The sequence below is a fragment of the Lonchura striata genome, chromosome 5 (assembly GCF_050655825.1).
Source record: "Lonchura striata isolate lonStrDom1 chromosome 5, ASM5065582v1, whole genome shotgun sequence".
Taxonomy (NCBI): domain Eukaryota; kingdom Metazoa; phylum Chordata; class Aves; order Passeriformes; family Estrildidae; genus Lonchura; species Lonchura striata.
In genome coordinates this window covers 56,564,948-56,578,106 of record NC_140707.1, presented here as the reverse complement: position 1 = coordinate 56,578,106, position 13,159 = coordinate 56,564,948, and the positions used below count along the sequence as shown (strand labels likewise).

Below are 13,159 nucleotides of genomic sequence, written 5' to 3'. Positions count from 1 at the left end.
ACAGTTCATGTATGCAGTCAGTTCACCATTTACTTGAATTAGCAAAAAAAAAAAAAAAAAAAAAAAAGAAGCCAGAATGCATTAATTTAAATACTTAATTTTCTATATTCCAAAACTTTGTATGTAGTTATTTTTAACCTGGTTTCCTAGGGAAAGATGTTCCTGCAATCATGTTTCACTAACCACCCACTGTTAATAACTTCAGGAGCCTTTGTGTTGATCACAGACTTCAGGTAGGGCAGCAATCTCAGTTCTGAAATCCACAGCTTCACAAACACAGGCCAGGTAGAAGGGACAGGATCCAGTTACCAGCTGGTGGGGATGCAGCAGTGAGCAAGGTCAGGCCTTACAGCTACAAATGGGAGCATCCATGTGGAAGAGACTTCACTTCAGAAAGACGGCAGTGGGGAAATGGCCATCAGCGTGGGGGCACTGGTGGGGACCAGCAGCCAAAGCCAGAAGAACCAGTCCCAGCAAAGGTGCCCTTCAGTCCTATTACTTTGGTGCTGCTCCTCATGGCTGCTTCTTGGCTCTTGACACACTGCTCATGAGAAGGCCTCCAGATTGTGGACGACAATGCTGCAAAAGAATGTACCAGCTTTTCAATCTGCCTCTTTGTGTGGGCTCAGACAGCTGGCCCTCAACCCTTGTCTCACTTGTGCACCAGTCCCTCCTTTTTCTTTTTTCCTTGCAGTAGGAAAACCAAAAGCACATTTTCCTGGATGCTACTGACACCAGCATTCATGCATTGCCTCTAAGCTCTCTTACCTCTGCCAAGGCATTATGGAATGGCTGTCCAGTTTCTTCAAGAATATACCAGCAGAAACAGAAACACAGCAGGCTTGGATGGGCTTGAGACATAGCTATGCTTTGGGAGACAGCTGCTGCAGATGCAGTCCTGTGTTGTGATCAGCTTGTGTGCATGTCTTACGTCATTGCAGAAACACTGTGGTAGTGTTAGTGGTCCAAAGGCTAGGAATGCACCTTTCAACAGAAACTGGTTGCATCAATTTTATCTCAAATCACAGCGTTTATTACACAAACAAAACCCAAAGTTATTGGGAAATGTGCTTTTCCTAGTAGTGTCCTTCTATTCTTTCAGCAGTAATATTCCCATTATACTACAGTGTCATCCACTGAACTAAAACAAAACAAAGTTTAGGAGCAGCCAATAAATAAATGCTGAAGTTGGCTGTAGAAATTATGATATGCTAAATTCAACTTTTAAAAATCTCTTGATTTTATGGTATGAAAAAGAAGGAAGAATTCTGGTGAATTTGTTTTTTCTTTCTCAAGCTTCTTTGCTCTTTTGTCTTGCTTTTTAACATTATATGGATTATTCCTCTTTAGTTTGAAAGCATGCACTTGCTGTGTGGTGTGTGGATCCAGTCTTGCAACATGGCACATATTTGGGAATGATGCTGTTGGGAAATGGCACTTTCAGCATACATAATTGCTGCAGGAATTCTGCTTTTGACGTGTCTTCAGACTTGAAGATGAGCATAAGTTGGTAATGCTGCTTTTTCTTTGGAAAATGTTGACCTGTCCAGAAGACACAGGCACCTTTTATACTAAGTCTGCTGCTGCTGCTTTAGTTTCAGTTCGACACCCACTACACTGTTCCTCTGTTTACTGTTTTAGCAATTAAATAATAGAGTAGTAGCCTTTAGAAGAGTGCTTGGAGCTATTCACAGAAAAGTAGTACATACTTAGACTAATAAAAAAGTCCCTTTTATTAATTCTCTAGTCAAGTGAATTTCTGTTTGGCTTAAGCAGATTTTGAAATCCTGTCTACGTCATTTGTATTGTTAATATATTACAGGGCTTTATACCACATCACATTACTGGGAATAGTTTTGAAATATATAAAGATCAAAAATGCAGATATTTTTAACAGTGGTAAGTAATTTTCTGTCATAATAGCCAAAATAAAGTGCCATGAAGATATTAGTAGTAAATCAATTTTTTTGTATGCAATTTGGTATAAATACTGACAAGCTGAAAAAACCCCCAACCCCAAACAACAAATGCATACTCATTAGTCATTCAGTTTAGCAGCACAGAGGCAGCAGTCAGCTAGGGTGTGCGTTTTTATGTCTGCTTCAATTGCACACTTCATTTATTTGGACATGGCAGAGGCGGCTTTCTCTGTCACACGGCATCACTGCACGATTAGCAAGTTGCGCCCCAGGGCAGCTGGGACGCTTTGCTGGGGCAGATGTTCTTTTCAGCTTATTCAGTGGCCGTTGTGGGGTTGTTTACTGTTGTCATAGATACCTGCATTTCCATAGCAGCCGAGCTGTTGTGTGTGAAGCAAGTGAATATAGTTATAAAAGGATCATATTTTGTTCTGTCTCTATAACTTACCATCTGTCAGCTGACTTTTCATGATGGATTCAGAAACCAATTTAAGAATAACAGCAGCCAGCTGATCATTTTTGCTTATATTAAAGTGACAATGGACAAAAATGCAAATAAGTTGGTGCTTCAATGAAATGCTAGTTTCTTTTTTTTTTTCTTAATTGCAGCAGTTTGTCTTCCAACACTTTCTCAAACTTTGCTGAAATCTTTCTTGACAAATAGAAATGACCAAGTGTCATCTTCTGTACTTGCTCAGGTATTCCTTGTGCTTTCCCATCCCTCAGCTGTCAGCTCATCCCTCTGTTGCTTCCAAATTGTGATGTTGCACCTGCTTTCACAGATCCTTTATAATGAAATCTAAATACTGTCCACAGAATTAAAGAGGGAATTGGTGAGGCTAACAGCAAAAGTATCATGCACACACAGGCATAAGTATGGCTCAGTGACACAGATCACCACTCTGTTTAGTAGTAACAATGGTGTCACGTGCAAGTTTGGGGATAAATTTAATGTGTAGTCAGCAAGCCCTCTGAGTGGTGAACTCTCAGCCTTTCCACTTGGAGATGTGGTCAAACCTGTAGTTTAGCAATGAGGGTGAGAAGATTAGCCCAGTTGTAAATAATGTATTTATTGGTTGATTTTTCCAGATCCTGACATTGATGCTGCCACTGCCATGATGCTTTTGAATACTCCCCCTGAGATACAAGCAGGTTGTGAGTAGATACTTCTATAGCATATAGCAACATAGACGTATAAAATTAATATTCTCTTCTATAAGTATATAGCATACCAGATAAAAAGGATGTAATAAAGAAATATAACTTCCCTTGTAGACCCTTGCACTTCCTTGACCCTTACATGAGTATAATTTTGTGGTTCATATTACATTCGTTATATGAATAATATTAATCTGTGATCTCTAATGTAAAAGAGAGGTTATTGTTATTCATGACATACACTTAAATGAGAAACCTACTATTATCCATACTGATAGAAAGACCTGGGGCAACAGCCAGGAGAAAGGCAGGGAGAGAAAGAGAGCAAGAGAGTGAAGGATACATGGCATATGGTTCTGTTTTCATTTTGTTTTGATTTTACTCCTATCGTGTAAGTTACCACAGCCATCTGGATACTTCCCATTCACTTGGGCACTGTTTCAGCTCCTTCCTTGCACACATCCTGCCTGTTTCAGGGTTTTTTTCTCTGACTGATGCAAGGCGGTAGGCAGGTGACAAGGAGCAAAGAGCGGTCTCATTTCCTGCCAATACTGTCCTCCCTGTTCTGTGGCCAGACCTAAGGTTTTAATGCTGTGTATCAGCAGAGCACTGAAGAGACCTTGACCCCCACTGTACTGGGCTGTGCAAATACTGCAGGAACCATCCTGCCCCACAGAGCTTGCAGTGAAGGTATTACAGGAATCCATAGTGGAATACAGCTGCACAAAACAGACAATACAAGAAGACAAACATATCACTAGTCAGCAAGCGTGGTACTAATGCCAAGTGACAAGCAGCTCTAAAAAAATAAAGGCAGAAGTTAAAATAGAAATCATTACCAAGACTGTCTAGCATCACTGCTATTGTTCTAGCCTGGGCAACCAACTCCAAATTCCAGGGGAAGCCTTGATTTGCACTTTGATACTCTGCCTGGGGAAGAGAGTCGATTACCATCAAAGCATTTCCCATGCAGCTGAGCAAAGCTATTGTCAGCCTGCTTTGTGACCCTGCCAGAGGAAGGCTTCTTGCTAAGCTTCTCTCAGGAGAGTGTGATGTACCAAGGAACTGTTCCAGAAAGAGAAGAATGGTCCTTGTCCTCCTCTCCTGAGCAGCTTTCAGGAAATTGTGCATGGTAAAAGTGCAAACAATCCCTGATGTATGTAGGTAGGAAAAAGGAAAGATTTATTGAGGAGGTTATGCTTTGTAACTGAATAATTAGCTTTACGGTTTTTAATGACCATTTAAAATGCCACACCCATGTGTGGAACACTGCTAACAATTACAAATTAATTCTAAAATCAGCGTTTGCTTTTATATGAAACTTTGAAATGGTGTCTGATGAACATTGCTTACCATTACCCCAATTCCACCATCCTCTAGTTTATTCAGAAAAACAAAAGGTCATAGTAAAAGAGTAAAATACTGTTATTAGGATTATTTTGTATTTGTATAGGTTTTACTGTATAGACTTACAAAACTGTTCACATTGCTGCTAAAGGTTAGGAATATGCAATTATTGTTAGAGGATTAATGTCAGAAATCAGTTTCTGAATTATTAACACTTTGCAATATATTCACAGACCAAACACTTACCAATTTTAACTAAAGGCAGAAGTTCAAAGTAGCCAGAGCCAGCTGTGTACAAGTTTCTACTGAAACCTGCAATCCAGCTGGCACGAGGAGTTAAAGCATGAAAGATACAGTGATATGCTAAGAGAGTGCATGTAACAACATAGATTTAATACTTTTTTGCTTCAGTTTATTGAAGTCATGTTTCATCAGGCTTTGTAGGTTTGTATTTGAAAACAGCAATTGAAATACCTGCTTCCTTCAGAAGCAGCCTATCATAAGTTACAAATACTTGGGATTTTATTAGTATTAAGTTCATGAATATTAATTCCAAAATATTTGACTTGCACTGAAAACTGTATCTTTATCTGAAAAGCACTCTGTGGGCCATCTTAGTCATGTTGCATCAAATTTATGGGCCTGTTTCCTTCTCATTAATCTAATTTGGAGAGAGGACAGAAGAAAACAGGATGGTGAACAAATGGTAGAGCTCAGTTTAAAACTCATGGGTACTAACTCAGTGAAGTCCATGAGTGTGTTCTGTACAAAAGATTTTCACCATTTCAATTATTACCAATGTCTTGAAAGTGAATATTGCTAGCTGTCATTCCAGCATAGTATTTCCTGTTCCTGAAAGTGTGGCGTCCTGGCCGTGTCACTGAGTCTTGCCAAACCATGATGTTTTGTCATTATTTAAATGGGAGATAGGTTTTGATGCTTTTGCAGTGTGTTTGAATTCCTGAGATTCAAGTCACTGGAAGCATGTAAGTAGCAACACCTTATTAATTGGTGAGGTCATTTTGAACTTTGAGCCACTTGCTTTTTTGGAGGGACAAGTAAAGAAGAGACAGTGTTAGTGTATAGCTGCTACTGCTAGTGCTGTGGTCAGAGGGATTACCCTGGAAATACTGATTTAATTTAAAAAGCTTCTCAGTGCTGTTACACATAGCTTCAATTGAGTTAATGTATAGTCCTTTGCCTGTTGCTATATAATTTTTGAATTGTACACAAATGCAAGTACATTGCTCAACATGAAGTTTAATACTGCAAACAGCTATTAAACAGTGCTCACAGAAAGGGTTTGGGTAGAAACCAGGAAACTGAGAGTCTTCCCAGCTCTGACATCCACCTTCTGATTTCAGTACTGCTGCCCACTACTCGGTTGGGTTGTCTAGAATGTGGTGGCCTTCAGAAAATTTAGCAACACTGGTTTTGTGAGTGGTTCTTTATAGGAGACTGAAGTGCTGTGATAGAGATATTTAGGAAGACACAAGCATGGAGTTTTGCTGGGTGGTTCTTAAAAAATAGGTTTTCCAGGGTTAAAACCAGTGTCTCTCTGATTTGGAAGTCTTTGTTAATCTTTGTCTCAAAATATATAAAACGCAGACTAGATACATATACTGTAAGTTTGGTGGGAGAAGTAATTCCATGAAGAGATCTGCTTTACCTCTATACTTCTAACATCGTACCCCAATGAAATTCACTTTTTACATTAATGCAAGTGGATTGTGTATGAGCAAGATACATATACAGGAATGAAGACCAAAAAAAAATAGCCTTAATGACAGTCAGAAATTCTCCAAATAGGATAAAATAAAACATGCTGTTTTGTTGGGAAATTTTTATTGTACATGAAACTTGATAGATGTAATATTCTGTTTGTACTGCTTATGGACAAGTCACTTACTATAACTGAGACAGCTTCCAGCCTAACTTTGAGTATCAGAAAATGATAAATTATTGTGAGTAAAATGTTTCATAAAGCTATTTTTACTAACAGTTTTGCATTAAAGCAAAAACTAGGAAAAGACATTTTCATAATCTTCAAACTTTCTGTTGCTGGATTTTGGTTGGGATTTTGTTTTGGTTTGTTTTACTTTGATGATTAATATTAAGCCATTAAAGGGATGAAATAAATTTGGAAAGAAAGCTGACTTTTGTGAAGTACTTTCTACTTTTTTCTCCATACACCTCATAATATTTTTAGAAAAAGTACTAGTGTGGTAGGATTCTCAGGATACATTTGTCGCCCCCACTTCAATTTCTGTTTAGAATAAATGGCTTGTTGGATGCACCCTAGATTTGCACTTTGTAAGGACTACAGAGTATGGAATTTACGAGCTATGAAATAGTCCTTAAGCCATAAAATACAGGTTGAGCAGATGTCGTCAAATTTGTGCCTGGGATAAGATAGTTGTAAAAAGTTACACATTTGGCAGAAAACATTTGTTTTTGGCAGCTTCTGATGTCCCGTCCGCTATAGTTAATCAGCAATTTCCTACTTTCAGTTCTTGTAGCCTGATCTAAAGAATTCTGCTAAACACTGTACTGGAAGAAAGCTTGACAGAAAAGAGCTGAAGCTGACATATATTAGCCAAAACTCAGTACCTCTTGTCTATAATGTTTTCTTCCGTGCTGCAGAAGCTGGGTCAGGGAAGAGAGCCCTGATATCAATGCATATGCCATGTAATGACAGAGGAAGCAAAGGACCAATCTATCCCTACAGGATACACTCACACATTCTGCTTCTTTAAAATTCAGTTCTCAGTAAATACTATTCATTCTTCCTAGCTAAGTGGTGACTACCTTGAGCTAGACAGTTTAATAAAGTGTATATTTATTTCCTAGATCACACAAAGAACATGCTTTTTACCCAGTTCATTGTCTTTTTTTGACAACAAATTTCACTCCTTGCTTATACTTCATTTAACTTTCACATGCCAATATTTAACCAAGAAGTTAGTTTCCTTTTCTAGTGAGCTTTTGGGGTGTCAATGTGTCTGATGACTATCCATTATTTCCTCCTTCTTTTGCATTTTAATTTTACCAAATTGCTGCACTGTTTGTTATACAATCAAATCTTCAGGGAAAGACCCAGTCTGACATGGATTTTCTAACACTGTTGTGAAGATCTTGGATGAGGTGTTTATCTCAGCCAGAATGGAGCTTGCTTCACTTGCACATACCTGCAAGTAAGAGGTCAGGGATGCAGACTGTTGAGAGATGTGATGAAAGAAGTCCATAGTTGGAATAATCTACTCAGCTAATGTGCACACAAGAGCGTGCCCTGGATTAAAACAGTCCTGCACTGGCTGTGGAGTGATCATGTAGCACTCTACTTACTTTTCACCTACAGACCCTGAGTATAGGCTGCAAAAGAACACTGGATTTTTGAAGGGCTTCCATTGAATCCTTTTAACACTATGTGAACATAGTGCCTTGGTGAATTCAGAGTATGGTATGTTCTCCTACATGTCATTCACTTTATTGTCAGTTAAACTATAGCATGAAAGTTCACTACAAAAGGAAGATTTTTTTTTTTCACCTTGGAGAATTTCAGAGGCATAGTCTTGATTTTTAACACTGGATGCATTACTTCACTCCAGAGTTAGCCAGTGGAGACTCAGCTGGCTGAGTCTGCTCAGGTTGTGAAATTCCAAAAATAATTTCCCCATTCATGCAGCAGATTAGGGGCAAATTGTCGGTTCACAGTTTGACTCTACTCCAATGTAAGTGTTTCCTGGGTTTAAGTTTCCTGAGAGCAGAGTAGACCCTTGAAAACATAGCAGTGATGAAAGTTGAAAGGTGAATAATGATTTTGCCATTTCAGACTCTTTGTCTTTCACTGGGAACATTTTCTGAAAAAGGAAACCTTCATCAAAGAGATGCACAGGTCTTCTTGCATTGTTTTCTTGAGCTGAGTTTCTCAGACATAAACAGCTTTCAGCACTTGCACAGAAAAGGTGTAAATTACATTTCACACTTCTGCCTAGGAATTAGGAACCTGTAACCTGCCCGTACTGTTGGTTAAAGAAGCATTACAAGAGAGGGGTCAGGACTGTAAGGTGTTCATCCAGATTGGCAGTGACTGATGATATGGCTTGGAGTAAATTATCTTACCTCCACACCTTGAATCTTCAATCTAAAATATAAATATCTCAAAGTATGGGTTTGAAACGTAATTAAAGCTTGTAAGGTATAAATGTATCCTTGGAATAAAAGCACCACAAAATTTCAGTAAATAATCCACAACCCTTCAAAAGCACCAAGATGTAGAAATAATTCCTTGAATATAAGTCACTGTCATACAGCCTGCACAAAGGCTGGAAGACTCTGTGGGTACCAGGAACACTGTAATAGCAGTTTATTCGTAATCTTTTTAAAATTAAGTAATTAATGTTATTTTTTGCAAGGATCAGTTTTGATGCTTTAAATGCTCTAAGTAGAGATGAATGAGCAAGAAAGACCAGTCTTACAGTGGCACATTGGTAATGTGAATAACTAGAAATTAATATCTTTTACTACTGAAATATTTTAATCCTGGTTTTCATTTTAGGTTTAGAATGCTACAGAAGCTGATTTACCAGAAAGTTGGGATGGTGTGTCTTTTTTTCCTTTATGGTTCCATATATGTCCTGAAAGGATATGCTACATAGTCCAGTATCCTTCTTCAGTGATCCCTTGCATACAACCTTTCTGTTTGTCTGAGTGATGTAGTGGTTGTGCTGAATTATAATTCAGAGAGTCTGAGGAAACGAAACAAAAATCAGAAGCAATAACACAGCTTTTGCAAGCTGAAATAGTTAGTCTTACTGAAGCCTTTCAGTGAGTGGTGATACAAGGCACAGGCTGGCCGTGATTGAAGGGAATTTCATAGGCAGGACAAGAGACCAAGTTGTCTCTTAGAGGATATTTTCAGAAGACAGCAAACCTCTGTGTTTTCTCTTTTTACAAACATTTTTTACTTCTTGAAGGGAATATGTGGAGAGAGCGAGAGAGAGAGAGAGAGAGTGTGTGTGTGTGTGTGTGTGTGTGTGTGGTGTGTGCACGTGCGGGTGTACGTGTGTTGACATGGGAATGTTTTAAATGTGAAGCTTTTGAAGAGAATGTTTCCTGGATAGGACTCCGTGACTTGCAAACCTGCAAAGGGCCAAGGAAAATGAGGGATGGGTTCCAGTGAGGATGTGAATGTATAGAAATCTTAAGTTGTGAGACTTGGCACTGTATTTCATATAGATATGGGTATAGATACATATATAGGAGTGCAGGAAAAAAGGAAGTTCAGAAGAGGTAAAGAAGGGAAGACAGGAAACTAATTTTTGAGAATTGGTGAGGAAGCAAATAGGATGTTCTAAAGAAGCAATGGGAGTTGTCAATAAGGGATAGAGGAGAAGAAAAATAATAAACATCAATTAACTCTGCCAGCAGACAAGGAAAATTAGGTAATTTGGGGAAAGAAGAGTTTCGGCATCAAGGAGCCTGTTGCTCTCTTTTTGCAGTAGCACTTTCAGTATGTTTGCCTTGAAGTTTTACAGTGTATATTTAGACAGTATCCATAGCTAACTGACATTCTTTGCATATGCATAAATATTTCATTTCATGATAAAATTATGGTTTGTATCATGGTGCGGAGAAAATTCCCACATCTTTCTCAGTCAAAACTCCTGGTTCCTTTCTTTTGATGGGACTTTATAAACATAGAGAAACCATACTATGTAGTGCAGTATAAAATCTGTTCCTCTTAAAAGTTTGTTGGAATAACCATGCCCATTTGAAATTATGTCTTTTTATTGATCTGTCAGTATTCAGCACATTTTTCTGTGGCTTTGAAATTACCTGTTACCTTCACATTTTAGGTTATCCATGTCTTTGAGCAGACTGCTTTTCTTTCATGACACTGGTGTTTCAACCATCTCAAGATTATGCTGTTGAAACAAATATAGTAAGAAATTCAGCTTTTTGAAATTTAACATGATAACATTCCTCTACAGTATCTACAAACCAGAACATCGGAGCAGAAAAAGCCTTACATTGTCCCCTGAGTGAAAGAGCTTTGATAAACTCATAAACTAGCGATGAAGGAAAAAGTATACAGAGTAGGGAGGTATAAATAGCAAAATGCTATTTAAAATTATTCTGGTCATTGAAAGCTGACCCAAGTTGTTATAAACTAGGTTCTGTAATTTTAGCCATATGAGGCACCTAAATATAACTGACCTGTTCTTCAAAGGTGCTCAAAAGCAAGAGTGGGTGTAACACAGTGACAGGATTTGATCGGGAGAGTGATGTGCTCTCACAAGCAGGGGAAAGAAGATTATTTTCCTAGAACTAATCTGTGTGGTCAGGAGTGAAACAAGGTGAGCACCAGGACAGCAAGAGGGGAGGCATCGGTCTGGCTTGATGTTTATAGGAGGTTAAGTGTACCTCAGCAGCTTAGAACTAACGTACTTCTGAGCCTATACTTCTCTGCCTCAGAATACACTGGCATGTATTTTGGGGTGTGAGTATTTGAAGTTGGGCATGTAAAGTGTGTGTGTTGATTCTGAATAATTTTTCTAGTCTCTGTGTAATTTGTTTTAAAATAAATTCTGTGGGTGTATATAAAGTGATACGGTTTACATTTATCTTACAAGTGTATATATAATACCTGTATATTTAAAAATAATATAAAAAGAGTAATGATCATCATTCTCTTTTTGGGCATTCCCCATGGGGAGAAGTTATGGTGTGAATGATGACTTCTAGTAAATAGAATGTGTGTCAGCTGGCTGGCTGTGGATGTTTAAGAAGCGAGTTTGGGTGGAGGCTGTAGTGAGGTTACTGTCCCAGCCTGAAGGGACATAATAGCAGGGCAAACAAATGCCATTACATGCAAGTGGGTCCCTGGTAAGGGCCTAGACTAAGAACTGTGTTTGGTAGCCTTGTGTCTCACAGGAGGAGGAAAATCCTGAGACTTGCTAAGGACACTTGCTGTGGTGGTGCCTGAGTAGTGCTTCGCTGCTACTTGTTCAGCTGTCTGCCGTGGGCCGAGCAGTGTACAAAAACATGCCTGGGTAGAAAACAAGTACTCGGTGTAGCTTAGAATCTTGTTGGCCGGAGCTTCAGTTTTTGATGTAGAGCCAAGTTGAATGGCCCAGTGAAAGGTCTTGTCTGTAGAGGTCAGTACCTACGAGCTTGGTGTCAGTGGCACCAGCACGTGTTGGGTGAGGGAGGCTGGGCTGTGACCCGGCCGTGTGCAGGACTGCTGCCAGGCTGTGTGGCAGGGTCATCGACTGCCAGAGACAGGGCCTAATTAGTGCTGTGGAGATAATGTCTTTTTAGTCTCTTCTCTTTCTCTTCCTGGTAAATAGATATTTGTAGTTTATATTTTGTTTTGCAGAGATGGGGGACCAAGATATTGCTGCTCAGAAAGTAAACTGGGATGATAAAAAGCTGTCAGCTGTGATCTTGCAGTGAAATACTTGTGTTCTGTTTATCTGTAAGGAGTCATATTTTTTTTGTAGACAAAATAGTTACATCTGTGCTCATAGCTGGTTTTGACTCTAAGCACATGCGTTCGCAGCAGAACAGCAATTACAAAACAAAAGTGATTCATTTGTACAAGGAATGATCCGCAGCAACTAGGTCAGGCAGTGGCTTTGGCAAGCCATGCTATCATTGTTTGCCATGAAAATAGCATTGGAGCTAGAATGGCACTCAGAAGACTCAAGGCTGAGATGTCCAAGGTAAGCAGTGTATTTCATGAACCTCTCTAATGGTTTTCCAGTACACTGAAAAGTTTGAGTTCCACGTATTGCTCCTGTAGTTTTCCAACTTTTCCTTTAGAAAAGAAGAAAAAACATCCTATGTTTTGTTTTGTTTTTAGTTCCTTCGGGAGTGATACAAAATGGAGCTCGAGTACTGAGTAGAGGAATATTTCCTGGAGCCAGGCCATTGCCAATCAACCCTATAGGGAGCATGGCTGTCACAGTAAGGTAAGAGTGCATCATTGTGGGATCTGTATGAAATAAATCAGTATTTTGCAAAAATTGTAAAAGTATATGTGAACTCCGGGTATTTTGCTGCTTGCCAATGCTTCTGAGGTTCTAAATTAAATAAAACTCTGCCATCTAAAATTCTTGGGGTATGATCCTTTGCGAGATAGTCATGGCATATCTCTTTGTTATGTGGTGGTTTGTGAAAAGCACTTTTATTTTCACTAGCAAATTGCAGGCAGTTTGTGGTGAGAACCTCCTATAGTGCCCTGTTTTTCTAAGTGCAAATGCTTTTTCCTGATCCTCCCCTCTCTCCCTTTTCTTAAAGACTTTTTCCTGGATTAAATACCAGAGACAAAAGTATCAATAATATTAAAGCAAATCCTGAAAGCTATTTGAATATAGAGCTGTCGTTTTGTTATTAACTTAGATCTTTGTGAGGTAGTTTCTTTCACTAGAGTTTTATTTCAAGGTTATACTGAAACATTCAAGGGTAAAATGTTGTTTAAGATCCTCAACTAACGGGAAGCAGGGCAGTAAGAGACATCTAGTGATAGCAGTAGGAACTGTGGTTCAGTGGTTTGTTTTGCTTAAAGCAGTGCTGGTTTATTGGTGGAAGAACAATTTGCTCCAGGTTTAGCTCCATTTTCAGTCAGTCACAACAGAGATTAATTTGGTCAAGTGTACTGCCAGTACTGCTAGTGCCCTCCTCTTTCAGAACTCTCAGTATCTGCAAAAACTATTACAGCTCAGGCAGTT

General features: G+C 39.0%; 1 protein-coding gene across 10 annotated transcripts in view; it reads left to right on the top strand.

Annotated features, from left to right (window-relative positions):
• The window catches only part of FOXN3 (forkhead box N3), a 207,365-nt gene that overhangs the window by 177,660 nt on the left and 16,546 nt on the right, over positions 1-13,159 (top strand). For 4 of the 10 annotated variants that reach the window (XM_021531919.3, XM_077783991.2, XM_021531918.3 and 1 more), the window contains 2 exons: positions 3,009-3,074; positions 12,292-12,400. In XM_021531919.3, coding sequence (XP_021387594.1) covers positions 3,009-3,074; positions 12,292-12,400 — 175 coding nt within the window. The remainder of the gene's footprint in view (positions 1-3,008; positions 3,075-12,291; positions 12,401-13,159) is intronic. The other 6 variants (XM_077783993.2, XM_077783992.2, XM_085580642.1 and 3 more) reach the window with 2 other exon arrangements.